Source organism: Mesoplodon mirus (genome assembly GCF_964341445.2).
Source record: "Mesoplodon mirus genome assembly, chromosome: 18".
NCBI classification, from domain to species: domain Eukaryota; kingdom Metazoa; phylum Chordata; class Mammalia; order Artiodactyla; family Ziphiidae; genus Mesoplodon; species Mesoplodon mirus.
The window spans coordinates 14,216,020-14,242,921 of NC_138994.1; the positions used below are offsets into that span (position 1 = coordinate 14,216,020).

A 26,902-nucleotide genomic window follows, 5' to 3' on the forward strand; every position below is an offset into this window, starting at 1 on the left:
GGTGGGCGAGCGCGGCCGCCGGGGCCGGAAACCCGGCACAGCCCAGGACCGAGGCGCGCCAAGCCCAGGACAGCCGCTTGCGGGTCGCGGGGTCCCTCTGGCGCCGCTGAAAGACTCTGGCCGCGGGTAGCCCGGGGGGCAGGGGGTGGGAGGAGGCTGCGGAGAGGGAGGAGATCGTGGCTTATCAAAAAGGTCTCAATAGAGCTGGCTTCATCTCCCACCCGCGGGGCGGAAGTCAGCTCCGCACCCAGGAGCTGCCTGTGGGTCCCTCCGGGCAGGGACCCGCGCACTTGCCAACGGCGGGGCCATCGCAGAGCCCAGAGGAGGCGGAATGAAGGGCTCGGGGCGTGGGGCGGGGGTGTCCGCCGGGCGGCCGCGACTGCGACTGTAGCTCTGGCTCGACCTGTCGCATCGAGCCGAACCCCGGAGTCTTGATACCTCAGTGCCCTCCTCTGTACAGTGGGAGCTGGGAGGGGCGGCCTCCGAAGCGCCTTTGGCTCTGACCGCCAGGGACGGGCCAGGGTCTCAGGCCGTAGTCGGGAGCCCCGAACCGGGCACTGAAAACTGGACGGAAATCTGGGAGCCGAGCCCCGCGGCGCCGCTGCCCAGAAAAACGGCTTGAGTGTGTGGGCGGGTGAGTGGGGTGACTATGAGTAACCTACCATCGTGTGGAGCTTCGCAGGTGCGACGCCCCCTCCCAAAGTCCCGGACCCCTCCCCAGCGGCAGAGAAGTGGGCACAGCTGGGGTGCATGGGGTCCAGAAAGCCCAACACACACGCGGACCCACACAGACATGGACACACGAACGCACCGCAACTCGCACACGGACACACACGTGCCCTCACATCTCCGCGATGGGAAGGCGCTCGGAGAGCGCGAAAGGGTCCGCCTGCAGGGTCCCCTCGGAAGCGTGGCACCTCCCCCGGGGCTGGTGGGACCGTCCAGCTCCGGCGGCGCCGTCTGCTCGGAATAGGGCCCGCTCGGCTGGCAGGAAAGGCTTAATCCGCAAGGGACGCCTCCGAAAGTGCCCGCCTGCCCCGCCGGCACGAGGTGGGGGCTGTCAATCCCAGGAGACGTTGCCAGTCCCCAAAGCTCGGAGCTGGGGGGTGGGGGAGGGCACAGGAGAGTCAAGAACGAGGGCGTGGGAAGCCCCCAGACCTGGGGTGTACAGCATCTTTTTAACCCCATACGGACATCTAAGAAACTTGGAGCGGCCCCGCGACCCCCTCTCGGGACTTAGCGACGTAGCGAGGCTCTGCTCCCGGCGCTCCCCACCCGGCACGCAGGTGTGGACGACTTGAGTCCTTGAGGACCGGGTCCGGGCCCCGCGAATGTTCAGTGCAGCCGAGCGGGTTGAGCCGAATTCTGTCTCCCGGGTCCTCCGTGGCCTCCCACACGCCTCGAGCCCCGTCGGAGATTTGGGGGACACCACGCAGGTGGCCCATCCAGGAGTCCGAGGCCGCGGCCCGGCCCACTCTCCTCTCCCCACCCCACCCCTTCCGTTCTCGGCTGGGGTCGGGGACGGGCCGGTAGAGGGTGGTGCGAAGGGCGCGGCGGCGCCGGGGGTTGGGGGAAGTTTCCCCCACTGCGCACCCCTGCGACCCCAGCCGAGCAGCGGGCCCGGGCCGCAGACAATTAAAGCGGGATTCCTCCCCCGCTGACGTCGGCAGCGCGAGGCCCCTCCCGCGGTGGCATAAAAGGCGCGGGCTCCGCAGCGCAGGCGGCAGTGGGGGCCGGACAGCGCGGCGGTGCGGACTGCGCGGCGGAGCAGTGAGCAGCGCGGCGCCCAGAGCGCTGGCCGCCCGCGGAGCTCCAGCCGAGCCGAGCCCGGCCCGGAGCGCCGGGTCCCAGCGCCCGCAGCCATGCTGGCCGGCCGTGCCGCGCGCACCTGTGCGCTGCTCGCCCTCTGCCTCCTGGGCAGCGGGGCCCAGGATTTTGGGCCGACGCGCTTCATCTGCACCTCGGTGCCGGTGGACGCCGACATGTGCGCCGCGTCCGTGGCCGCCGGCGGCGCCGAGGAGCTCCGGAGCAACGTGCTGCAGCTCCGCGAGACCGTGCTGCAGCAGAAGGAGACCATCCTGAGCCAGAAGGAGACCATCCGCGAGCTGACCACCAAGCTGGGCCGCTGCGAGAGCCAGAGCACGCTGGACGCGAGCGCCGGCGAGGCGCGGACGGGCGGCGGCCGCAAGCAGCCCGGCTCGGGCAAGAACACCATGGGCGACCTGTCTCGGACGCCGGCCGCCGAGACGCTCAGCCAACTCGGGCAAACTTTGCAGTCGCTCAAAACCCGCCTGGAGAACCTCGAGGTCCGCGCGCGCCGCTGTTTCCCCTCTGGCTCGCGCGCCCCTCTGCCCTCCCCCACCTCCATTCCCGACCCGGCCCGACCCCCCCAACCCCGGCCTCGGCCGGGTGCCGATGCCTGGCTGGGCCCTCCCCAAGCGTGCGGGGCCCCGCGGACGGCCACTCGTCCGAGCTCCCCGCCCGGCTGCCCCCGCAGTCGCCCTGAGGGGACCGCGCCACCGGCCTCCCGGCACGGCCCCTGCTCCACGCGTAACGATATGGTTTCCCCCCCACCCCGCCCTTGCACCCTCGCAGCAGTACAGCCGGCTCAATTCCTCCAGCCAGACCAACAGCCTCAAGGATCTGCTGCAGAGCAAGATCGATGACCTGGAGAGGCAGGTGCTGTCTCGGGTGAACACTCTGGAGGAGGGCAAGGGGGGCCCCAGAAATGACACAGAGGAAAGAGTCAAGATCGAGAGTGCCCTGACTTCCCTGCACCAGCGGATCAGCGAGCTCGAGAAAGGTAATGGTCATGGGGGGCTGGGGAGTCATGCATCCTGTCTCAGCTCCCTGGACCAGTGGGACCCTGCCTCTGGTCCTGGCTTCCTGCATAGCTCAGGTTGGGAGTGTAAAAGCCCTCAGCTCCTCCACTGCCCCATCCCTGCCCCAGGTTCTCCAGTTGGTGTTCCTGGCAGGACTGGGGTGCCCTGGGCTTGGGACATCTCAGGAAGCAGAGTGAGGAAGGGATTGCCTGGGGTTCCCTCCCCCCTCCCCCGCCACACTCACACACTCACACACACACAGGATTTTTCCAAGTCTGATTTGTTTAATCTTCAGCAACTTTGCACTATAGCTTTGGCTGGCTCAAGTCCTCCCTGGCTAAGAAAACCTGGCTCTAGCCAGTCCCCATCCACAGCAGAGAGCAGGGCATGGGCTGGGGCTGGGTCCTCTTGGTCCATGGCACATTTGGGCCCTGAGCAGGTTTCCTCCCAGCTCCTTGGTGCCCCTGGCATCCTCTGGGGATTTCCGGGTCCTCCCCTCCGCCCTGAGCACACCCCCGAGATTTTCTCTTCTTAGTGACCCAAGCCCAGGCATCTTGCATGCAGCCCTGCGGTTTCCGAGTCGCCAACTCCAGCCAGCCCCGATCTCGCCCCAGGGCCCACGGATGAGCTCGGGAGGCTCAGCCTTGAAATCGCAGAAATCAAACAAGGTTGTAAAAGTGGGGGAGGGGGTGAGACTCGGGGCTCGAAGCAGGGCCACGTGACCCTTCTCGGACTGCAAAGTGTGCTGGATGGATTTAAACAGTGCCATCTTAAGGCACGTTATGTAACTGAAAAACAGATCGGGGAAGGGAGGAGGGGGGGAGAAAGGGGAGATTGGGGAAATGAAGAACACCCCCTGGAGAGACCAGGGACCAGATGTGCTCCAAGAGCAGGGGGCTGCCAGCCTGAAATGGAAGGGGAACACTGAGGGCCAGCCCTGCTCTGTTCCCTGACACCTGGCTTAGAGGAAGGGCGTGGGGTTGCTGGCCCAGTAGGATGCCTTCTAGAAATAATTCTTGGCCTGGAGGGCCGGTTTAGTGCTGGGCTCCCTGGCAGCACCCAGTGTACACCCTGGAGCTGGTGGGTGTGTGTTCCTGGCTCTGGGCCTGGTGCCCATGCCCACTGCTGGATTGGAATGTTTTGCCTGGAATCAGTCACACCATGCCCAGGGCCACAGCCACAGTGTGTGTGTGGGTTGGGAGAGGGCAGAAAAGCATTCCCTGGAGACATTGCCGGCAGGAGGGGAGCTGGTGGCCGTGTATAAAGGGAGGGTATGGGACCAGAAGCCTGATCTTTCAGGAAACACACAGGAAGCTCCCTGAGAATGATTGGCATCATCCTCAAAGCAGTCACCTTAGGGGAACCTGGCTTTAGGGCTACCTCCCGGTTCCCTGCTGTCCTGCCCTCTCTGCAGGGGGCCATACAGAGTTGCTAGAAGAGCCTCCGGGGGTACAACTTTCCCTCCTGTGGGGAGGATGGGATTCTGGAAACAGCCTGAGTCCTCGGGGCAAATCGGCTGGGTCAGATGAGTGACCAGGGGCTGCAGTGTGTCCTGGCCTCAAGGGAAGTGTGACGGGCACCGGGGGCCTGGTTCTGAGCACCATCAGCAGTCAGCATCCTGGAATCAGGTTGGGCTCCTGGAGGGGCTGCTCTGAGGGGAGCTAGCCTCTTTACTGGCCGGGAGGAGACTTCCTTCCTCTGTGGTGACACCTTCGAGCATTGCTTTACAGGGTGTGCACTGACCCACTCCCTACCCATGCCCACTGCCCAGCCCGGGTGCAGATGCTCAGAGCCCAGCGTGTGCGGGCGGCTCCCCACACCCCCACCCCAGCCTCTCCACAGGGGTCACCATGTGGGAGCCACCTTATGGGAGCCAGACCGGGAGCAGAGACCTTGGGTCAGCTCTTTTGTCCTGGCCCTGTGCCCTGGGGCAAAGTACTTGACCTCTCCGGAGCCTCCTTCTCAGCATCTACAGAACAGAGAGGAGTCTGCTTTGTCTGCATCACCAAGCCTGGTTGGGGGCAGGGGCATTGGCAAGCCTGCTATAGTCAGGGGCAGGCGCTTCGTCAAGGTGCAGGTGTCTGGACTGTGTCCCGTCCTCCCCAGGTCAGAAGGACAACCGCCCTGGAGACAAGTTCCAGCTCACATTCCCCCTGCGGACCAACTACATGTATGCCAAGGTGAAGAAGAGCCTGCCCGAGATGTACGCCTTCACGGTGTGCATGTGGCTCAAGTCCAGCGCAGCGCCAGGGGTGGGCACGCCCTTCTCCTATGCCGTGCCCGGCCAGGCCAATGAGCTGGTCCTCATTGAGTGGGGCAACAACCCCATGGAGATCCTCATCAACGACAAGGTAGAGTCCCCGCCCCTCTGGACTTGCAGGGCAGCAGGGCGAGGCCCCCAGGGCCCCAGTCTATGCCAGCTGCTGGGACAGGTCTCGGTAGCATAAGATACAGCCTCAGATGCTACTGTGGCCCCAAGAGGAGAGCCTGCCAGGCAGGGCTGAGGGAGAGGCAGGGTGAGGACTGGGAGAAATAGGCAGGGGTGCCCTTGCCATGCTCCACGAACAGGCCTCCCAGACAGAGGCCTCCTGGCTGGGGGTGGAGGAGGATAAATAATCCAGGGGGACAATCCATCTGACAGACTCCTCCTCCCCCAGCTGGCCTTGGAGCTGACTTTGCTCCCCCATATTTGGGAGACCATAGATGCTGGGGTGGGTGGTAAAGATGCTCCTAGAGAGTCCAAATCAATCCTGCTTAGCCCCCTACCCCTGGGAGGAGGCCAGATCTGGGTGAGTCCTTGAGAGAGGGCAACCTTTCCCTCCAGGGAACCCGTCTCCATCTTAGCCCTCCGTTAGCTGTGGGAATAGCTGCCAACTCTCAAACTCCCTCATCTCTATGCCAGCTTTGGTAGTAAATGTCTAAAACCTAGGCTGGGAATTAGATTCCAAGCCCTTGCTCTTGATTCCTTGCCTAGAAAGGGCTGTGCCTTTCTGGCGCCCCATTTCCCCCAAGTTAAAAGGGTGCGAGGGTTCTTTCGTTGGCTGAAGCAGCCTCCCTGCGAAATGTTAAGAGCCTGAGTGAAATTCCAGGTGAGAGGCTGGTCTGAGCATTAAAAGGCATGGTGCCATCTCCCCTGGCATCTTTCAGAGTCTCTGCAAAAAGGCTGGGCGGGTTGTAGACCCAGAGATCTGGCAATTAGAGATGGAGTGTTGGAAGAGAGGAGAGGCTCAGAAAGGAGCAGTGATCTCAGCCCCCAGGGGTGGCCCTCCTCCATCAGAGGGCCTGTTTCGTAGACTAGCCAAGAGGGAGGAGGGTGAGTAGGAGGGAGGAGATTGCATATGCAGATCGATCTTAGGAGCCCCCTTGACAAATCTTCCCATTTCCTTTGTGATTTTGTGCTCCATCAGTGGATGGGCCTGACAGTCCAGAGGGGCAGGTGCTGCAAGAACTCAGTAATGGCTCTTGATATTTATTGTAAATGCCTATGAATATCGGCTGAACTACTAACTAGTGATGATAATTGATTCTGATTGTACCCCTGTTCCCATAATGTCCTGTATGTTGCTCTCCTTCCCAGGTGGCTAAGCTGCCCTTTGTAATCAATGATGGCAAGTGGCACCACATCTGCATCACCTGGACCACCCGGGACGGGGTCTGGGAAGCCTACCAGGATGGCACCCAGGCAGGCAACGGCGAGAACTTGGCGCCCTATCACCCCATCAAGCCACAGGGCGTGCTGGTGCTGGGCCAGGAGCAGGTACAGGCCATGGGGGCAGGGAAAGGCGGGGGGCAGCTGCAGGGGGAGGAGCCCCAGAACCAGAGACTAGGCAGGAGAAAGGAGAATGAGGGTGTTGGGAGAGAGGGCAGAGAGGCAGCAGTGAGCAAAGTGGGAGGGAGCTGGAGAGGGAAGTGGTTTCCCCTAGAAGTAGCTGAGGGAAGCAAGTGATGCAGCAGTTTGGGCAAAGTCCCTGCTCTGAGTGGGCACTTTCAGGAAAGGCAAGCAGGAGTGGGCTCTGGTCTCAAGGCTCTCCACAACTTTCTCAACGACTGCAGCAATGCTCTTTGGCACAGGAAGACCAAATGTGCATTTAGTGATGCATAATTTATTTCCTGGAAGTGGTTTGTCTCCCACTGGGCACCCAGGAGGGAAAGGCAGGCAGGAGAGCCCCAGGGCTTCCATTCTCATTGGGCAGCTATTGCTGTCAAAGAGCGACATCTGAGTTTCTTGACTAGAGGCAGGGAGTGTAGGGGAGGCCCCCCAGGCACTGCTCCCACAGTTGTCCACGGACCTGGCTGACACCCTCCCTCACTGGGCAGCTCTCAGGTGCCCCCAGGAGAAGCTCTGCATCCAGGGCAGAGGAGGCCAGCATCACTCCTTTTCCTGAGCTCCCCACAGGGGAGAGACTGATGGATAGCTGAAGACCAGACACAGGGAGACAAATGGACCAGAGGTAGACCTGAGAGCCTTTCCCCCAGGGATGCCCTCCTGATAGGCCCCCACTTCTATGACCCCCTCCACCTCATCCTCTGCTTTTCTCTGAAGGACACTCTAGGTGGTGGGTTTGATGCCACCCAAGCGTTTGTGGGCGAGCTGGCCCATTTCAACATCTGGGACCGCAAGCTGACCCCGGGGGAGGTGTACAACCTGGCCACCTGCAGCACCAAGGCCCTTTCCGGCAACGTCATTGCCTGGGCTGAGTCCCACATCGAGATCTATGGCGGAGCCACCAAGTGGACATTCGAAGCCTGTCGCCAGATCAACTGAGGCCCAGGGCCGGGCTGAGCCTCCTGGTCCCCAGGTCCCCAGCCCCCTCCCGCTTCCCCCCTGCTTGTGCGGTGATGATCCGTCGTCTCTTCTTCTCTCCCTTTCCCCCAGGAATGACTCAAGGCCATCACCCTCGCACATGTGCACACGCACACAGCCTGGTTTCGTCCTCGTGCACGTGAAGCAGGCCCGGCTCCCATCTGTCCCCGAGGTGTCCCCACTTCTCTCTAGGAGCCCGCACTGTTTCTCAGGCATGCCCTGTTCACCAGTAAAGCCGGCAGCTGCAACATTTTGAAAAATGCACACGTAGGTGAGAGGACCTGTGTGTGAGTGTATGTGTGTGTGTGTGTGTGTGTGTGTCTACAAGGGTCTGTCTCTCTGGGGAGGCATTCTCTTTTAAAATGAGGTATTTCATTTCTTCTTTCTCTGTGGCTTTGGGAAATCTCATGACTGGTCTAATATCTGCATTGACAACTTTGGTGTCTGCCCGCGTGCCTTGGGGCTGGTGCACCTTCTTCTGCAATGCGTTCGTCTTTGTTTGTAAACGTTTTTCAGAGCGACATATCTCTATATTGATAAAATAAATATCTTTTAGCAGTTTGTTAAAGGCCGGGGGCCTCTCCACGGAGAATTTGTATTTTGTCATAGAAGGAATTCTCTCTGAAGGGTTGAAGGCAGACAGTGTCCTGTGATGGCACCACGTGCTGGGCGGGGGCAGAGGAGGTGGGACCAGCCTCAGGATCCGGGCAGTCCCTCCCCCAACCCCCAGTGCCTGGCCAGCATCCTGCTGTTGGTATCTGAGGGCAGCGCTGGGCCTGGGAGGCCAGCCTGCATACCCAGCTCGGCCAGCTCTGGCCCAGGATACCGTCTGTGGCCCTCAGCCTTCCCACGTCCTCAGACTCCCCTTCAGCTGCCAGCTAGTGCCCCCAAGAGAGGAACATCCCGTCCACAGCCCAGGAAGCCAGGACCCCTGGTCTCCTCCACTTGGCCTCAGGCAGTGGGAGACCAGAGGCTTCGGTAGGTCAGCTTGAGAGCAGACCTTTTAGACCAGGAAACCCGCGCTCTGATTACGACCCAGCCACATAGGGCCACTTAAACTTGAACCCAGCCAGTCGATGGGCCAGGCCTGTGGTAACTCTGACAGCCATATTCTTCACCCGGGCCCAGGTGAGCCCTCCAAGGGGGCAGGGCCTCCGGAGACCTCTCCTGGGGAGCCACGCATGGCTAGGCCGGGGCCTGAAATCCACTCCCCCATCTTACAGAGCGCAAGTCCTGATGTAGTCCCCAACCTGTCACCAGCTGATGACACTGAGACCCAGCCAGTGTCCAGAAGCTTTGACATTTCTTTCCCTCCGTGAAAAACTAACATGTGCGCCTCCTTCTAGTCCTTCCAAGGTGGGGAGATAAGTGTGTGTGTGTGTGTGTGTGTGTGTTGAATGAGAGCGAGAAGAGCACTCAGACGGATCACACCCAGGGGAGGGTGAGCTCCCTGCTTTGTTGCACCATCAGGGGGTCGCACACCCTGAGGGCAACCTAGACTCTGTCATCAGGAGTCTAATTAGCAAAAGGCTGGCAAGTCTTTCTAGAAATTTTACTGCACTGCCTGGCTCACCTACAGCAGCAGACATTTCTTCAGGAGGAGCAGGTGTTTCTGTCTTCTGTTCCTTCCAGGGCACCTGTCTCCTTAAACGCAGGTCCGTGTTGTGTCGGAAACCTAGTGCATCTGTGTGTGTCTGTGTTGGTGTCTCTGTGTTGGTGTCCGCGTGGGTGTCTGCACGGCACCCAGCCGCCATTCTGCAATGCATCACTCTAGTGCTGAGGGTGAGGTCCAGGCGCCAGGCTGTGTGTTGTGGTTCAACAGTGGCTTTTTCTGAGACCGCTGTGCTTTGTCAGAGCCCAGCGGGCTGTGGCATCTGTGGATCTGAAGGGATCTTCTCTGTTTGCATGTTCCTTGGGGTGGCATGTCCCTTGCTTCCTCAGTCTGGTGTGTGTTCCCCTGCCTGCATGAACTTCTCTGGTTCTGTGTTGTGTGCCCAGTGCCACCCATTGTTCTGTGACCATCCATGTAGCTACTAAAATGGCTGGGTAAGCAAGCCAAGGGTGTCGGAGGAGGTCAAGGGAGAGATTGATTCCCTCTCCCCCTCCCCACTCCCCAAACATACCAAGAAGTATTTTTAACGTGTAGGTTGAGAACAAGCCTAACGATGCTTGTGGTTGGGAGAGAGTGAGAGCTTAGTATCCCCCTCTAGACCAGATCGGCCCCACCCCTCACTCCAGCCATCTCAGAGCTGTAGGCAAGGCCCAGAGTGTTCTAGGTGCTCTCCCATCAGCACCTCCCACCAGCCCCTGCCGATCTAGGGGTCTACCAGACCCCGGACCACCTCCTGTCCCAGTGGGCGCAGTGGGAGCTGTCCTTTCAGGACCACAAGCCATCCTCTGCCCTAAGTAGAGAGGGGCAGAGCACAGCCCAGATGCTTGCGCCTGTGTCCCTTCAGCCTCCCCACCTGGTCACCCTCCTCGCCCCTCCCCTGACACACCCACGGTGCCAGGGATGGAAGCTGATGTTTAACTCCCTCCGCCCTCCCCAGCTGGAGCCTGTGCCAAGCCCCGGACTCCCCTACTGTGGTAACACTTGGCACTTTGCCAGCCCCGAGGAAGGCAGATGACACAGCCACAAATCTAATCCACATAGTTTCCATCTACCCCTTAATCTGACTGATGTTCCCTCTTGCACTGAATAATACATGCCTATCTCAGGTAAGCCATTTTATAAAATAAGAAGATAAAAAAGCACTGTCGAGACAGTGTTTGCTTTCACCGAGCTGGTGTCCCACAGCTCCCTGGGTGTCCGAGGTGGGAGAGCTGCTGACAGAGGCTCTCCGGGCCCTCGGGGGATTAAAGCCCACTTGAGTCGTAAGCCTTTCTTGCTTTTGATAACAGTATTATTTCTCTTACTCTAGAAGAAAAAGTTTATTACCAAACAAGAGTATTTTTATGAAAGAAAAGGACAAACCTATAAATTAACTCAACCTATATTTCCCTTGAAAATACTTTCAGGCTCCGCCAAAAACGTAGAACTGAAAGCATGTTATTTTGAAAGAAAGAGATACATTTTGTATGCTTTCTGTTCCTTTTGTAAATTCACAGTTTTATTTTCTAAGACTGCAAAGATCACTTTGTCACCAGCCCTGGGACCTGAGACCAAGGGGGTGTCTTGTGGGGAGTGAAGGGGAGGGAAGAGGCTGGCATGAAGGTCACAGTCGTTCCAGTGAGCTCCAAACAGGGGCCGCCTGTTCTCAAAGATGTGTCGGGGATGGGATGTACACTGGCCATTTATGGTGGCCCCTCTGTCTCGGAGCTGACTTGTTAAGTGGAATGAGTTGAGGACTTGATGGTCAGTTCCAACCCTGATAGAAGAAACTAGGGTTCCGAATTGTAAACATTAAGAGGATAGTATCCTTTGTAATCTTATGGCAACCAAAATGTGGCTTCAAGCAGTCATGGTTTCATCTCTTAAAACACAGTGTGTAAATTTATTCAACTAATGACGGGAAATGTATCACTTCCATGCACAGTGGACTTAAGTGCCATTTGTTGAAGGGGAACAAGTCATTGAGGAGAAGAAAAGCCCAATACTTAAAGTCCCAATTTTGTCTTATTTGCCAAAAAAAAAAAAAAAAAATCATCAACAACAACAAAGCAAACCCCCTATAGTTGATATTGTTATATTGTATATACTGTATAATAGGAAACAGAATTGATGTATCTTACTTTTTCATTATTTGCTAACCAAAGCTGTACATTTTTCATAAGATCCGCAGCCTTTTGGGTATCTAAGGGGTCAAAACCATGGGACCTGCCGCCTCCCATAAGCAGTTCTGGAAATGCACTATTTCTACTGGTATTCTTGCTTTTTTCTTTCTCTTCATTTTCTTGCTGAAATGACATGAATTGTTGAGTTTATTTTTACACAGTAAAGAGTGAAGAAAGACTGTGGTCTCCTTGGAATGTCTCTTCTTTTCTCAAGCTTGCAGATGTCACCTCAACCTGCTGGATGACCTCAGGGGTCCTCCCAGGGGATGCATGCCTGCCTATTGCCCTGTGCCCCTTGAAAATCCCACAGCCATCTGGTGACACTGGACATCAGAGGTGGGGAGGGGGCCTGCCCGATAGCCGATACCAAGGCAGAGAGAGGTGAAGTGATTTCCCAAAGTGTGGAGGCCACACTGGGGCTTGGGGTGCAGAGTAACTGCCTGTTCCTCACCTCGCCTGCAGCCCTGCTCCTTACTGAGTGCACTGCCCACAGCACACCTGGGCACAGGTCCCAGGTGGCCTGGGCTTGTCCTTCCCAAACAGCCCTGCTCTGCTCTCCTTTGCCACATCCCTGCTGACCCATCCTTGGCCAACACCTGGTTACCTCTCCTCTTTGGGGGTTCCCAGGCTGCTTTCCTGCTCTCAAGCAAGACAGCATCTCTAGATTCACATAAGAAGAAGATGGGTGACATGGGAGCCCTGGGCACTGAGAAGAACTTACTTCCCTGGCCCCTGGTGGACCAAGCTACACTGCATGAACAAAGAGCTTTGGAACTGTTCCCTTCCAGGGGACAAAATTAATGACCAGGGGCCAAAGTAGCCTGCCTGGTTGGTGGGTCTCCCCCATGCCCCAACACACATGCCCACACGCACACTGGGTTAGCAGAGGGGACCTGGCCAGGACTCAGGACCTGGGGTTTGGTGGGGCTGTAACTGAGCCGTCCATTGCCTGGGGTGGTACAGAGGGAGGGGATTTGGCCTCAGAGCAGGTGGCCACTCGCCCTATTGCCCCTGCAGGAGGAGCCCCAGTTGGAAGAGAGAAGCCCCTGCCAGGTTGAAGACCCTGGACCTGTTTTCTCCAGAGTTGCCCTTGGCGGGTGGTATCCACCTCCAGGCTGCACACGTGTGGCCAGAGCAGGGGTTGTACCCAATCCCAGCAGCTCCAGCCAACACACCACCTCTTTGCCTCCCACTCAAGCAAGTGCATAGTTATGCCTTTAACAACATCACTCTTACATTTCTAATTCCTATGGAAGTGCTCATTCAAAAACTTGGGTATTTTAACTATCATCAGAAACAAGTTACTTTCCCCACCTCTCACACCTGATACTGGTTACATCAGTGACTGACTTTAGGGGCCATGGAGCTGAGAACAGCAGCTCGCGGGGAGGCAGTCAGGCCTTGCTGCTGAGCTCGCTTGCGTGGGAGCCTGGGGCAGAGGGACACAGGCTCGGGATTTCAAAGCTGGAGAGTGTCTCCAAAGCCATTGACTCCAAGGGCCCATCAGGTGTATGAAAATGTTCTCAGCTTGCACACTTCTAGTGATGGGGAACTCACTATTCATAGAGAGTCTGTCCCATTTTCAGACAGCTCCAGCTGGGAGTTTCCTTTATTTCTTTTCTACCTTTTTTCTTTCTTTTCTGTAGTGCCCAGTTCCTTATACTGAGCTGCAGCGTCCCCCCACCTGTCTGCACACAGGGAGACAGCCCCCATGTCCCCTGGGTCTCAGCCTTCGTGTCTCTCCTGCACCACCTGGCTGACCTGCTCTAGGGTCACACTCCTCCCACCCCAGAAGCCCCCCAGGGGGCAGCACAGGAGTGTAGACCAACCCCTGGAGGGTCCAGGGAATGTATCACCCCACCCCCATCCTTGCTCCAGGAAGCTGGGGCTTGTGCATCAGCTGTGGGCCCCCAGGGTAGGAGCAGCACGATTCAAGGAGTCCTGACCTGCTCCATCTCCTTGTCTGCTCCCATGAGGCTCCCAGCGAGTGGGTCTGTCTGCAGCAGCCCCCTCTCTACAGACCTCCAAGGAGCACAAAGCCACATGGGCTCTGAGAAGTTAACTACTTGCTGGAATGAGGAAATAGGAGAGAATAAAAGTGGTGGCTGTGGGGAAGTTACAAAGGTTCTGGAACTCTTTGAAAGGCCTGTGGTTCTGAGCTCAGGGCTTGGCTTCTTTGTAGGAAACAGAGGCCCTTCGGAAGAGGCTGGAACGCTCAGCCCAGCCAACGAGGGGCCCTCCCTGGGATGGAGTCAGCCAGCACTGCTGCCTTGACCTTAGCAGAACTGCCTCCCCCATCCCCCACTAGAAGATTCTTTCCCATTCACAGCCGGTGGTGCCCACCTGGGCTCAGGCCCATCGGCTAGCTTTGCCAGGGGCCCAGACCCTCATGAGTCTCCACAGTCCACCTCTGGAGGTGCCCCGGCAGTGCTGCCACCCTCCAGGGGCCATTGACATCCCTACTGTGCATCATGCTCTGTGCTTAACTCACTCCTACGCTTCATCTCACATCATCCCAATGGCCACCCTGATGATAACTCTGATTTTGCAGATGAGGAGCTGGTGGGGAGGCCGGGTGACCTGCTGAGCTCATGAGTGGCAGGGCGGGCGACCAGACTGCAAAGCCCCTGTCTTTCCACACTAGCTATCAGGTTCCGAGTTCATCTGCAGGGGTCAGCAGCTGGCAGGCCACCCCCTCACAGAGGACCTTGTCCCAATCTGAGCCCGTGAATCTCTGGCCAGACCTGCTCTTCCCTCGCACTTTGCTGCTCTGTCATCCTTGACCCCTCAGGTTCTCACGCACCCACGTGTGATGCACGTGGTAAGTCCCTGTGGCCTCGGGTTCCCGAGGTGCCCCTCCCCACGGGAGCAGAGCCTCCCTCCTCTCCTGACATTCAGATAAATTGTTTCTAACAGTCTGATCCTTAAAAATTGAAAAGCCTTTCATTTCTTGGTTTCCCCATGAAGCACACTTGCATTTCCTGAGACTCACATGGTCACTCAAGGAAGTGGACAGTGGTCTTCAGGGCCGTGGTTTCCCCCAGCATAGGAAGACAGGGTGGGACCAGCTGGTCTCTGCAGTCCCTTTGGGCTCTCCCTGGAGCCTAGGAGGCAACCTCCCCAGTCCGTGAGGACCAGCAGGGCCCTCTGCGCAGGACGTCTGACCTACCTGCTCCTAGACCCTTGCTCACACAGGACCCCTCTGCCCCCTGCCCCACCAGCAGTCCAGCAGCCATGGGATCTGCCCTCACCAGACTTCTCCTCTATGTTAACTGCCCTCTCAGGGTCCCTGTTCAGGCTACTCGAGTTCATATTTCTGATCATTGTTGGTGGACCTGGGTCACATTTTCTCCCCAGAATCTCTTAGCTACCATATAAATCAGGGTGCATGTAGGTACTTGGGGTGGGGTCCACAGGCCCTGAGCCCACTGTCATGACCTGGACTCATCAGTCTCCCTTTGGGGACAGGGGCAGAGAAGTATATTAAGGAAATGAAGAACCACAACTGACCCTTTAGAAAAACATACACACAGGAGATCAGCCAAGATGGTGGAGTAGAAGGACCCTGAGCTCACCTCCTCTCACAAGCACATCAGAATCACAACTATTTACAGAACAATCATCAATGAAAAAGACCTACCAGAAAAGATCTTCTACAACTAAAGACATAAAGAAGAAACCACAACGAGACGGGTAGGAGGGGCAGACGCTCGATAAAGTCAAGTCCCATAACCCTGGGTGGGCAACCCACAAACTGGAGAATAATTACATTGCAGAGGTTCTCCAACAGGAGTGAGAGGTCTGAGCCCCACGTCAGGCTCCCCAGCCTGGACGTCCTGCACCAGGAAGATGAGCCCCCAGAACCATCAGCTTTGAAAGCCAGCAGGGCTTAATTTCAGGAGTCCCATAGGACTGGGGGGGAAAAGAGACTTCACTCTTAATTAAACGGTGCGCACAAAATCTCACATGCTCCAGGACCCAGGGAAGAAGCAGCAATTTGATAGGAGCCTGGGCCAGACCTACCTGCTAGTCTTGGAGAGTCTCTTGGAGAGGTGAGGGTCGGGGGGTGGCTCACCCTGGGGACACAGACTCTGGTGACAGCCATTCTTGGGACCTCCTTCTACCACGTGGACACTGGTGCTGGTAGGCGCCATTGCGTGGGATCCTCCCTCTAGCTCATCAAGGCCGAGACTTGGCGCTACCCAACAACCTGTAGGCACCAGTGCTGAGATACCTCAGGCCAAGCAACTAACTGACACAACCCCACTCATCAGCAGACAAGCTGCCTAAAGACTTCTTGAGCCCACAGTCACCCCAGGCACCGCCTTGCCCACCAGAGGGCCCAGGACCCAGCTCCACCCACCAGTGGGCAGGCACCAGACACAAGAAAACCACAATCCCACAGCCTATGGATATAGCCTGCCCACCAGCAGGCTAGACCCTGCCCTGGAACCAGCTGGGTCCCAGTCCTGCCCACTATCAGGCCAACACAAGCTTCAGGACAGCCTGGACCCTGTACCCAACTGTTTCAAGAACCACCCTCCCACCCCAACAGCGATGTGACACCAGCTCTGGGATCCCTGAGCCCGGCAACCAGACTCTGGGACCTGGCTCTGATCACTAGTAGGCAGGCACTAAACCCAGGGTTAACACCTATCCTTCTCAAATTATTCCAAAAAATTGCAAAGGAAGAAACACTTCTGAACTCATTCTATGAGGCCAGCATCACCCTGATACCAAATAACAGACAAATATATCACAAAAAAAGAAAACTACAGACCAATATTACTGGTGAACATAGATGTAAAAATTCTCAACAAAGTATTAGCAAACCGAATCCAACAATACATTATAAGGATCTTACACCATGATCAAGTGGGATTTATCCCAGGGATGCAAGATTTTTCAATATCAGCAAATCAATCAATATGATACACCACATTAACAAATTGAAGAATACAAACCATATGATCATCTAGATAGATGCAGAAAAAGCTTTCTGACAAAATGCAACACGTATTTATGATTAAAAAAAAAAAAACTCCAGAAAGCGGGCATAGATGGAACATACCTCAACATAATAAAGGCCATGTATGACAAACCCACAGCCAACATCATACTCAACAGTGAAAAGTTGAAAGCATTTCCTCTAAGATCAGGAACAAGACAAAGATGCCCACTCTCATCACTTTGTTTTGGTGGGGGGCAAGCCATGTGGCTTGTGGGATCTTAGTTCCCTGACCAGGGATTGAACCTGGGCCCTCAGCAGTGAGAGCACAGAGCTCTAACCACTGGACTGCCAGGGAATTCCCTCTCATCACTTTTATTCAACATAGCATTGGAAGCCCTAGCCACAGCAATTAGAGAAGAAAAAGAAATAAAAGGAGTCCAAATTGGAAAAGAAGAAGTAAAACTGTCACTGTTTGCAGATGACATGATACTACACATAGAAAATCCTAAAGATGACACTAGAAAACTACTAGAGCTCATCGATGAATACAGTAAAATAGTAGAATACAAAATTTATATACAGAAGTCTGTTGCATTTGTATACACTAACAATGAACTATTAGAAAGAGAAATTAAGAAAACAATTCATTTACCACTGCATCAAAAAGAATAAGATACCTAGGGGACTTCCCTGGCGGCTCAGTGGTTAAGAATCCGCCTGCCCATGCAGGGGACACGGGTTTGATCCCTGGTCCGGGAAGATCCCACATGCCATGGAGCAACTAAGCCCATGTGCCACAACTACTGAGCCTGCACTTTAGAGCCTGTAAGCCACAACTATTGAGCCCTCATGCCACAACTACTGAAGCCCGCGTGCCTAGAGCCCATGCTCTGCAACAAGACAAGACACTGCGATGAGAAGCCCGTGCACCAAAACAAAGAGTAGCCCCCGCTTGCCGCAACTAGAGAATGCCTGCGCACAGCAATGAAGACCAAACGCAGCCAAAAATTAAAAAAAAAAAAAAAAAGAATAAGATACCTAGGAGTAAACTTACCTAAGGAGGTAAAAGACCTGTACTCAGAAAACTATAAGACACTGATGAAAGAAACTGAAAACAACATAACGAGATGGAAAGATATACCGTGTTCTTGGATTGGAAGAATCAATATTGTTAAAATGATCATACTACCCAAGGCAATCTACAGATTCAATGCAATCGTCATCAAGTTACCAATGGCATTTTTCACAGAACTAGAAAAAACAATTTTAAAATTTGTATGGTAACACAAAAGATCCTAAATAACCAAAACAATCTTGAGAAAGAAGAACAGAGATGCAGGAATTACACTCCCTGACTTCAGATTATACTACAAAGTTACAGTAATCAAAACAGAATGGTACTGGCACAAAAACAGCCATACAAATCAATGGAACAGGATAGAAAACCCAGAAATAAACACTTATGGTCAATTAATCTATGACAAAGGAGACAGGAACATACAATGGAGAAAAGACAGTCTCTTCAATAAGTGGTGCTGGGAAAACTGGACAGCTACATGTAAAAGAATAAAATTAGAACATTCTCTAACACCATATACAAAAATAAACTCAAAATGTATTACAGACCTAAATGTAAGACCAGAAACCATAAAACTCCTAGAGGAAAACACAGGCAGAACATTCTTTGACACAAATTGTAGCAATATTTTTTTGGATCTGTCTCCTAAGGCAATGGAAATAAAGGCAAAAATAAACAAATGGGACCTAATTTAACTTAAAAGCTTTTGCACAGCAAAGGAAATCATCAACAAAATGAAAAGACAATCTACTGAAGGGGAGAAATTATTTGCAAATGGTATGACCAATAAGAGGTTAATATCCAAAATATACAGACAGCTTATTCAACTCAACATCAAAAACACAAACAACCTGAATGAAAAATGGGCAGAAGGGACTTCCCTAGTGGTCCAGTGGTTAAGACTCTGAACTTCCACTGCAGGGGGCATGGGTTTGATCCCTGGTCAGGGAACTAAGATCCCACATGCCGTGTGACGAAAAAAAAAAAAAGGGCAGAAGACCCAAATAGACATTTTTCCAAAGAGCACATGCAGATGGTCAACAGACACATGACAAGATGTTCAACACTGCTAATCATCAGGGAAATGCAAATCAAAACTGCAGTGAGATATCATCTCACACCTGTCAGAATGGCTGTCATCAAAAAGGACACAAATAACAAATGTTGACGAGATGTGGAGAAAAGGGAACCCTCATACACTGTTGGTAGGAAAGTGAATTGGTGCAGCCACTGTGGAAAACAGTATGGAGGTCTCTCAAAAAACTAAAAATAGAACTACCATATGACCCAGCAATTCCACTCCCAGTATATATCCAAAAAAAACCAAAAACACTAATTCGAAAAGATATGTGCACCCCAATGTTCATAGCAGCATTATATACAATTGCCAAGACAAGACACGGAAGTAACCTAAGTGTCCATCAACAGATGAATGGATAAAGTAGATGTGGCATGTATATAAATGTATATGTATACTACTCAGCCATAAAAAAAGAATGAAATTTTGCCATTTGCAACAACATGGGTGGACCTGGAGGGCATTATGCCAAGTGAAGTGAGAAAGACAAATTCTCTATGATATCACTTATATGTGGAATCTAAAAAATACAATAAACTAGTGAATATAACAAAAAAGAAGCAGACTCACAGATATAAAAAACAAACTAGGAACTTCCCTGGTGGTCCAGTGGCTAAGACTCCATGCTCCCAGTAGAGGGGGCCCAGCTTCAATCCCTGGTCAGGAAACTGGATCCCACATGCTGTAACTAAGAGCCCGCATGCCACAACTAAAAGATTCCACGTGCCGCAACTAAGACCTGGCGCAGCCAAATAAATAAATAAATATTTTTTTAAAAAAGAGAGAGAACAAACTAGTGGTTACCTGTGGGGAGAGGGAAGGGAGAGGGGCAAACGTGGGGTAGGGGATTAAGAGGTACAAACTACTATGTACAAAATAAGCTACAAGGATATATTGTACAGCACAGGGAATATAGCCAATATTTGATAATAACTATAAATAGAGTATAACCTTTAAAAAATGTGAATCACTATATCGTACAACCGTAACTTATACAATATTGTACATCGACTATATTCCAGTTTAAAAAAAGAGAAATAAAGAAAAACGTACATTCATGCATTCATTCACTTATCGAGGACTTGTTTCCTGAGCACCTACCATGAGCAAGTACCTGGGGCCAGGTGACCGGTGGGTGGTCTGAGGGGCGGAAGAAGGCGGCTCAGCTCAGGCACATGGGCCAGCTTCAGGCTTAGAAACACCGAAGGCAAATGGTGCCGGAGGATGGGGGAGGGGGAAGAGGGCGGGTGTGAGCTTGCATGCTTGTGTGCCTATAAGGCATTGCTAAGGAAGCCGTCTGTCCGCTGTTTGATTTCTGCGCTTCTCAATTCAGGCCAAGGTGGGGGGCCATCTGCTAAAGTGGACACAGAGAAAACATTTTCGCTATGCAGAAAATTGGCTTCTGAGGGGAGGCTGTGTGCTCAGCACAGAACCAGCCTGCAGAGGAGGTGCTAGAGGCAGCGGTCAGGGCTGGGTGCAGGGAGGGAGGGCTGGAGAGACGCCCCTGCTCCTGCCGCGTCCTTGGGAGGCCTCAGGCCCGCCAGTGTCTCCAGTGCATCAAGCCCCTGCCTAAAACTTCCAGGTCTTTGCATGGGACTTGCATGGGGGGGAGGGCTCCCCTCATTTTTAATACCTTCATTAAGATATAGTTCACATACCATAAAATTTACCCATTTAAAGTGTACAGCTCAATGGCTCTTGGTATATTACATTACTAGTTTTAAAAAATTGTGGTAAGTATATATAACATACAATGTACCATTTTAACCATTTTAAGTGTAAATTCATTGGTATTGATTACATTCATAATGTTGTGCAAGTATCACCACTATTTCTAAAAATTTTTCTTCACCCCAAACAGAAACTCTGTCCCCATTAAACATTAACGCCCTCCCCTCTCCTCCAACCCCTGGGAACCTCTAATCTACTTTCTGTATCTCAAAATTTACCTATCCTAGGGCTTCCCTGGTGGCGCAGTGGTTGAGAGTCCGCCTGCCGATGCAGGGGACACGGGTTCGTGCCCCGGTCCGGGAAGATCCCACATACCGCAGAGCGGCTGGGCCCGCGAGCCATGGCCGCTGAGCCTGTGCGTCCCGAGCCTGTTGCTCCGCAATGGGAGAGGCCACAACAGTGAGAGGCCCGCGTACTGCAAAAAAAAAAAAAAAAAATTTACCTATCCTAGGGACCTCATATAAGTGAATCATACAGTATTTGTCCCTTTGTGTCAAGTTTCTTTCACTTAGGTTCCTCCATCTTGTAGCTTGTGTCAAAATGCCATTCCTTTATGGCTGAATAATATTCCACTGTATGGATAGACCACATTTATTTATCCATTCACCTGTTGATGGACACTTGTTTCCACCTTTTTGTGAATAGTGTTGCTAAGAATATGGGTGTGCAAGTACCTGTTTTAGTCTTTACTTTCAATCCTTTTGTGTATGTACCTAGGAGTAGAATCATATGGTAATTCTATGTATAGGTGTTGAGGAACTGCCACAGTTTTCTACAGTGGCTGCACCATTTTACATTCCTACCAACAGCGTACTAGGTTCCAACATCTCCACCCATATTTGTTATTTCTGCTGTTGTTACTTGATGGTAGCTACCCTAATGAGTGTGAGGTGCTATCTTACATGGGTTTGATTTGCATTTCCCTAATGATTAGTGATAACATACAATGTTAGTGACATACTGATTTTTAAAAATAAATTTATTTATTTATTTATTTATTGGCTGTACTGGGTCTTTGTTGCTGTGTGCGGGCTTTCTCTAGTTGCGGTGAGCGGGGGCTACTCTTCGTTGCGGTGCGCGGGCTTCTCATTGTGGTGGCTTCTCTTTGCTGTAGAGCACAGGCTCTAGGCACGCGGGCTGCAGTAGCTGTGGCACATGGGCTCAGTAGTTGTGGCTTGTGGGCTCTAGAGCACAGGTTCAGTAATTGTGGCACATGGGCTTAGTTGCTCCGCGGCATGTGGGATCTTTCTGGGGCAGGCCCCTGCACTGGCAGGTGGATTCTTAACCACTGCACCACCAGGGAAATCCCTGATATACTGATTTTCATGTGCTTATGGCTATTTGTGTATCTTCTTTTGCAAAATGTCCTTTTGAACCCTTTGGCCATTTTAAAATCGGGTGCTTGGTTTTTTGTTGTTGAGTTATAGAAGTTCTTTGTATATTCTGGATATTAATCCCTTATTGGATATATGACTTGTGAATATTTTCTCCCATACTGTGGGGTGTCCTTTCACTCTCTCGATAGTACCCTTTGATACACAAAAGTTTTTAATTTTGATGAAGTCCAACTTAGCTATTTTTTGGTCAAAGCCGCCTCTGCACTGTGTTTTTGGTGTCATATCCAAGAAATAATTTGCTAGACTAAATCCTACTTATCTTTGATCCCCTGCCCAGTGCAAATTAGTCCTCCTTGTGATCCTGTCTCATTGCACCTGTGTTCCCTTGGCAGTGCCAGCTGCGCCCGGCTGGTCTGCACAGCTCCGAGTCTCCCCAACCCAGAACCCCAGTGGGCAGAAGTCGTGTCTGTTTCCTTCCTCCTAGAAGCCCCTTCTGGATTGAACATTCTTGGCTCTGGGCTTTACTCTTCAGAATTCTGGTTCTCTAAGAATCACAGAATGTTGGCGCAGATGTAGAAAGAAGAAAAAAACCAGAAACGCTCTTTGAAATAAGAGCCAACTGCTTTCATGCACCAGGGGAGCTGGTACATGTCACAGGCTGGCTTGACTCAGTTTAGGAAAATACACCAATGGCTTTTGTTAGTCTGGAAGGGGAACTCACCCTCTCCCCTGCCTGCAGGGGTTGAGGCAGGAAGGAAAAGGTGAAGGGAGCTGCTTGCCCAGCAGCAAAAGGGACTGTGGTTTTCACAGACATCCTGGGAGAGAAGAGGTGAGAATCTGCAGAACAGAGAACTGGGGAGAGAAAAGACGTGACGGGGTGGAGAAAGGTCAAAGGGGGAAAGCCCAGTTGGCCAGAAATGCCTGTGTTGTCATCTGTAATGAGTTGCTCCATCACCCCAAACACCAGTGAATGTCTGCTCCCAGAAGGGCCCATGAGAACGATGCTTTGCACAAACGAAGAAGCTGGGTGGTGTCCAGTGTAGACCCCCCCACCCCGCCATCAAGTGTGCAGCAGAAGCAGGGAACGTGAAGGCAGATGACCCAGAGAAACGTGGGGATCCTCATGGGACACTGGGTTTTCCACTTTATATGGATGGGGGCTGTACTGGGGTAAGTAGTGTCCCCCCAAAATCCATATCCACCCAGAACCTGTGAATGTGACTTTATTTGGAAATAGGGTCTTTGCAGGTGTCATCAAGTTAAGATGCAGTCCTACTGGATTAGAGGGGGCCCTAATTCAAAGACTGGGAAATTTGATCAAAGACACAGGGACACAGGGAGAAGGTCATGTGAAGACAGAGCAGAGACTGGATGATGTGTCTACTAGCCAAGGATGCCAAGGATCGCCAGCAGCCACCAGAAGCTGGGGAGGGGCCTGGAACAGATTCTCTCTCAGAGCCTCCAGAAGGAACCAACCTGCTGACACCATGATATCAGACTTCTGGCCTCCAGACTGTGAGGAAATACATTTCTATTGTTTGAAGCTCCCCTGTCTGTGGTATCCTATTATGGCAGCCCAAGAAATGAATGGAGGGGCTAACGTCCTTCTGTTTTAAGAGCAAAGGAATGGGAGGCCCCAAGGCTGGGGGGCTGGGAACATCAGTGGCCGACCCTGGCTAGCGTGGGGTCCCCACCTCCAGCAGAAAGAGCCAGACTGGCTTCGGGCAGAGCCTCTGAGCTCCAGTTTCTCTGCACTTTAGGGTTCAGGGTCACCAGGCTGTTGGCCCCTTGGCATCTGGCAGTAGAAAGGGGAGGCTGAGAAGCCATCTGGTCAAAACTGCCTCTGCACGTCACACCCACCACAGCCGGCTTGGGTCTCTTAAGTGCTGCAGCAGAGACAGCAGTGCAGAGTGGGGTCACCAACCCCGGAAAACGCCCGAGCGCTTTGGGAGGACAAGAGCTGCCCCCGAGAACCATCCCCTGACCCCAGTACTGTGACATCCTGGCATGTGACCAGACTCTCCCTGTTGTGGATTAGGTGGCGGCCTGGGGAGAGGAGCAAGAGATGAGGAGGGATCAGAGGATGGAGGATTCACTTAGCAGAAGGGAAGGCGATGGTGAGAGCCCAAAGCAGGATAAAGGGACAGAGAGTGAGGTGGGGCAGGGAAGGGTTCCTGGGCAGAGGGACTGGGCAGAGGGCCTGAAGGGGCAGCAACATGGCAGGAAAGCACAGAGCTGGAGGCGAGCAGGGGTTGGGGGGCTGGTCAGGTCACACAGGGGCTTGAAAAGGAGAAAAACACCCGGCCTCGGTGTTGTGCTGACAATTGCATGACTCAACAGTGTCACTGTCGGGACTTCCCTGGTGGTCCAGTGGTAAAGAATCTGCCTTACAATACAGGGGATGCAGGTTCGATCCCTGGTCAGGGAACTAAATGTCACACGCTGCAGGGCAACTAAGCCCTCACATCACAACTACTGAGCTCGCGCACCTAAAATAGAGAGCCTGCGTGCTGCAAACTACAGAGCCCACACGCTCTGGAACCTGCGCGCCACAACTACAGAGCCCAGGAGCCCTGGGGCCTGTGCGCCACAACTAGAGAAGAGAAAACCCGCATGCCACGACTAGAGAGAAGCCCATGCACAGCAACGAAGATCCTGCATGCTGTAACTAACACCCGACGCAGCCAAAAATAAAATAAATAAATAAATAAATAAATAATAAATCTAAAACAAACAAACAAACCCAATGTCACTGTCATCAGACACAGCCACTCTGTGACTGAGATGGATGGAGACAGAGACAAGAGGCCTCTGCAGTCATATCTGAACACAGAACGTGGACACTGTCCAGACCTAAAAATGGGCCCTGGTCCCCTTTCCTTGAGGATTGGCATGGGTTTACCCATTTCAGCCTAAGCTTTGCTCTGTTCTCCTGCCTTCTAGACACAAATTATTAAGATACCTGATTGTGGCATCAACCCTGCTTCCCGACGGCCTTCACCCCAGCCCCAGTTTCCCCAGCACAAGCCCGTCTCCAGAGTCCTTCCTAACACCTCCTACGGACACCCCCGCCCCAGGTCCCCACAGTGTGCTGTTGCCCTCACTCCATTCCACTGCAGTTGTGTTCCTGGGGGTCCTTGGATGGAAGGTAACTGACGCTTCATACACCATGGAAAGAACTGTGGGTTTTACTCTGAATCATACGGGAAGCCACTGGATGGTTTTAAGCAGAGAAGTGTGCTGCAATTTTTGAAAGAAATGTTCTGGAAGACCCATCAGGAGGCTCTGTCTGGAGCGCATCTGGAGCAGCATTCCTTGTGGCTACTCGGTGGGGGAGGTCACTCCTTCTGCCTCCAGCGCAGGAAGGAGGGAGGATGAGAGCACACGGATGGCCTTTGTGTCCCAGAACCACCTTCTAAGGGGCTTCTGAGATAAGAATTCAGCTGCAGTGAGCTACACAGGGCTGTTTGCATCAGCTCTAGGCAGCCAGGGAGACAAGCATCCTCGTGGACAGTGCAGAGGCGCCTACCCACCCCCTTTCTGAGCAGAGGGGCCACCACATTCAAGACACCCTTTAAGACAGAGTTTGTGGAGGGAATTCCCCCACGGTCCATCGGTTAAGACTCCACGCTTTCACTGTCAAGGGCCTGGGTCGATCCCTGGTCGGGGAACTAAAGAGCGGCCAAAGGAAAAAAAAAAAGTTTGTGGAAAAGACAAAATCAATCCACACCTGCAGGTACCAAGGAGCCAAGGACATAAGGTTCTACACAGATGTCTGATGTTTCGGTCTGGATGGATGGTGACGTCATTCCCATGACTCTGTGTGTGCTCAGCCAGGAGGGCTAAGGGGTCAGACTTGTGAATAACTGGCCCCCAGGTTAGGAAAGAAGCTCAGACGAGGAGGGGTACCTGCCTCCCCTGCCCCAGTGCATATACACATTGCTTCCAACTTGTGCTCGGGAGGGTTGGCTAGCTGGGGGGCTTCGTCCAAGGTGCCAGGCTATAACACGTCCCCTTGTCTGGTGAAACCCTGTGTTGTGTGTGTGTGGTCCTCCTTTGGTTATTGGTCCAACAGCATGCCCAGTGGTCCCCAGGGACGGCAGAAGCAAAGTGTTTGTATTGGGCCCCTTGTTGCCTCCCCATCTGACCTGGCTGCTTCTCCTATTTCTCCCAGGACCCTCTCACGGCTGGAAGGTGGAGCCCTCTGTTAGGCCTGCTTGCTTGAATTTCCCTCCCTCACCTGGATTGGTGGGTTCCTCAAGCCTCATCTTGACCCTGTCTCCCACCCCAGCGCCCCTAACCTAGAAGAAGGTGGAGAGAACTTGGGACTGTAGAAACAAACATGGAGCATGGAGAGCTTGCTGTCACCCCCAGGACCCCCTCGGCATTTGGAAGGTGGGGTTCTGGGAACTAGAAGCTACACTGGTATCAGCTGCATCCATGCACGTGTGTGCCCTTGAGTGTTGCGTGTGTGTTGGGGGAGAAACTGGGATACTGGGGAGGGAAAACCCTTCAATCACATCAGGAGCCTCCATTCCCGTTCACACATAAGGGCCCATGGGGCACTGCAGCACATGCATAAATTTTATCTGAAAAAAAATGTGTATGCAATATATTGAGAAAAAAAGACTAGAAGAAAATATTCTGAAGTGTCAACAGTGGTTTATCTTGCGATGGGATCAAGGATTTTTATACTTTCGTGTTTTACACCAAACGTGTTGGTTATGTAATTTAAATTTTATTTATTTATATTTAAACCAAGTTCTCCAGCCAACTGTGCTCTTCCACAGTTGCAGTAACTTTCCTTTGAGTTGGATTTCTGGGCGAACCTAAAACAACGACTCCCTCTCAAGTTCACACTACTTCATACTCGTGTTTTCATTCCTCCTTCCTTAGACAATCGATGCGTTGGGCCGGGGTCCCCGTCCTCAGAGAGCCTGCAGCCTAGGGGCATTCTCTCCCTACGACCCGCTCCTCCGCGAGGAAACGGGGGCGCAAGGGGTGGCGAGCATGTTCCGGGGTGGGTGGTGTCCGAGGGAGGCGGGGTAGCCCTCCGGGAGGCGTGGGTGTCGGCCTTGGCTCCTCAACTTCCGGGACAGTGGGTGTAAAATGTTCGGACAACGTTAAAAGGGTCTCCTGGGCCTTCTGCGGTCTCCTGCTCCCGAACCCTCCTGAGAGGGCGCCCTGGGGAGGACGACGCCCGTGACACCGAGCGCGGGAACGGCAGGACCCAGACCACACGCAGACCTGGGGACCGAGGCCCAGAGGCCACACTCTGGGACAGAACCTCGGGACCCAAACGCCGGGCGGGGTTGCCACGGCAACGC

At 53.4% G+C, this 26,902-nt stretch overlaps 2 protein-coding genes across 6 annotated transcripts in view; one reads left to right on the plus strand and one right to left on the minus strand.

Annotated features, from left to right (window-relative positions):
- ENDOV (endonuclease V) overlaps positions 1-26,902 on the minus strand; it is a 101,295-nt gene that overhangs the window by 36,995 nt on the left and 37,398 nt on the right. Inside the window, exon 10 of one of the 5 annotated variants that reach the window (XM_082603973.1) lies at positions 26,294-26,662. The exons of the other annotated variants lie outside the window; for them this stretch is intronic. Within the exon in view, the coding sequence (XP_082460099.1) occupies positions 26,520-26,662 (143 nt within the window). The 3' untranslated portion in view covers positions 26,294-26,519. Of the gene's footprint in view, positions 1-26,293; positions 26,663-26,902 lie in introns of those variants that run through there. 5 annotated transcript variants of the gene reach the window in all.
- Positions 1,778-11,538, plus strand: NPTX1 (neuronal pentraxin 1). Its single transcript, XM_082603097.1, has 5 exons — positions 1,778-2,306; positions 2,596-2,803; positions 4,929-5,173; positions 6,400-6,579; positions 7,366-11,538. The coding sequence occupies exons 1-5, from the start codon at positions 1,863-1,865 to the stop codon at positions 7,585-7,587; spliced, it is 1,299 nt and encodes a 432-aa protein (XP_082459223.1). The 5' UTR covers positions 1,778-1,862; the 3' UTR covers positions 7,588-11,538.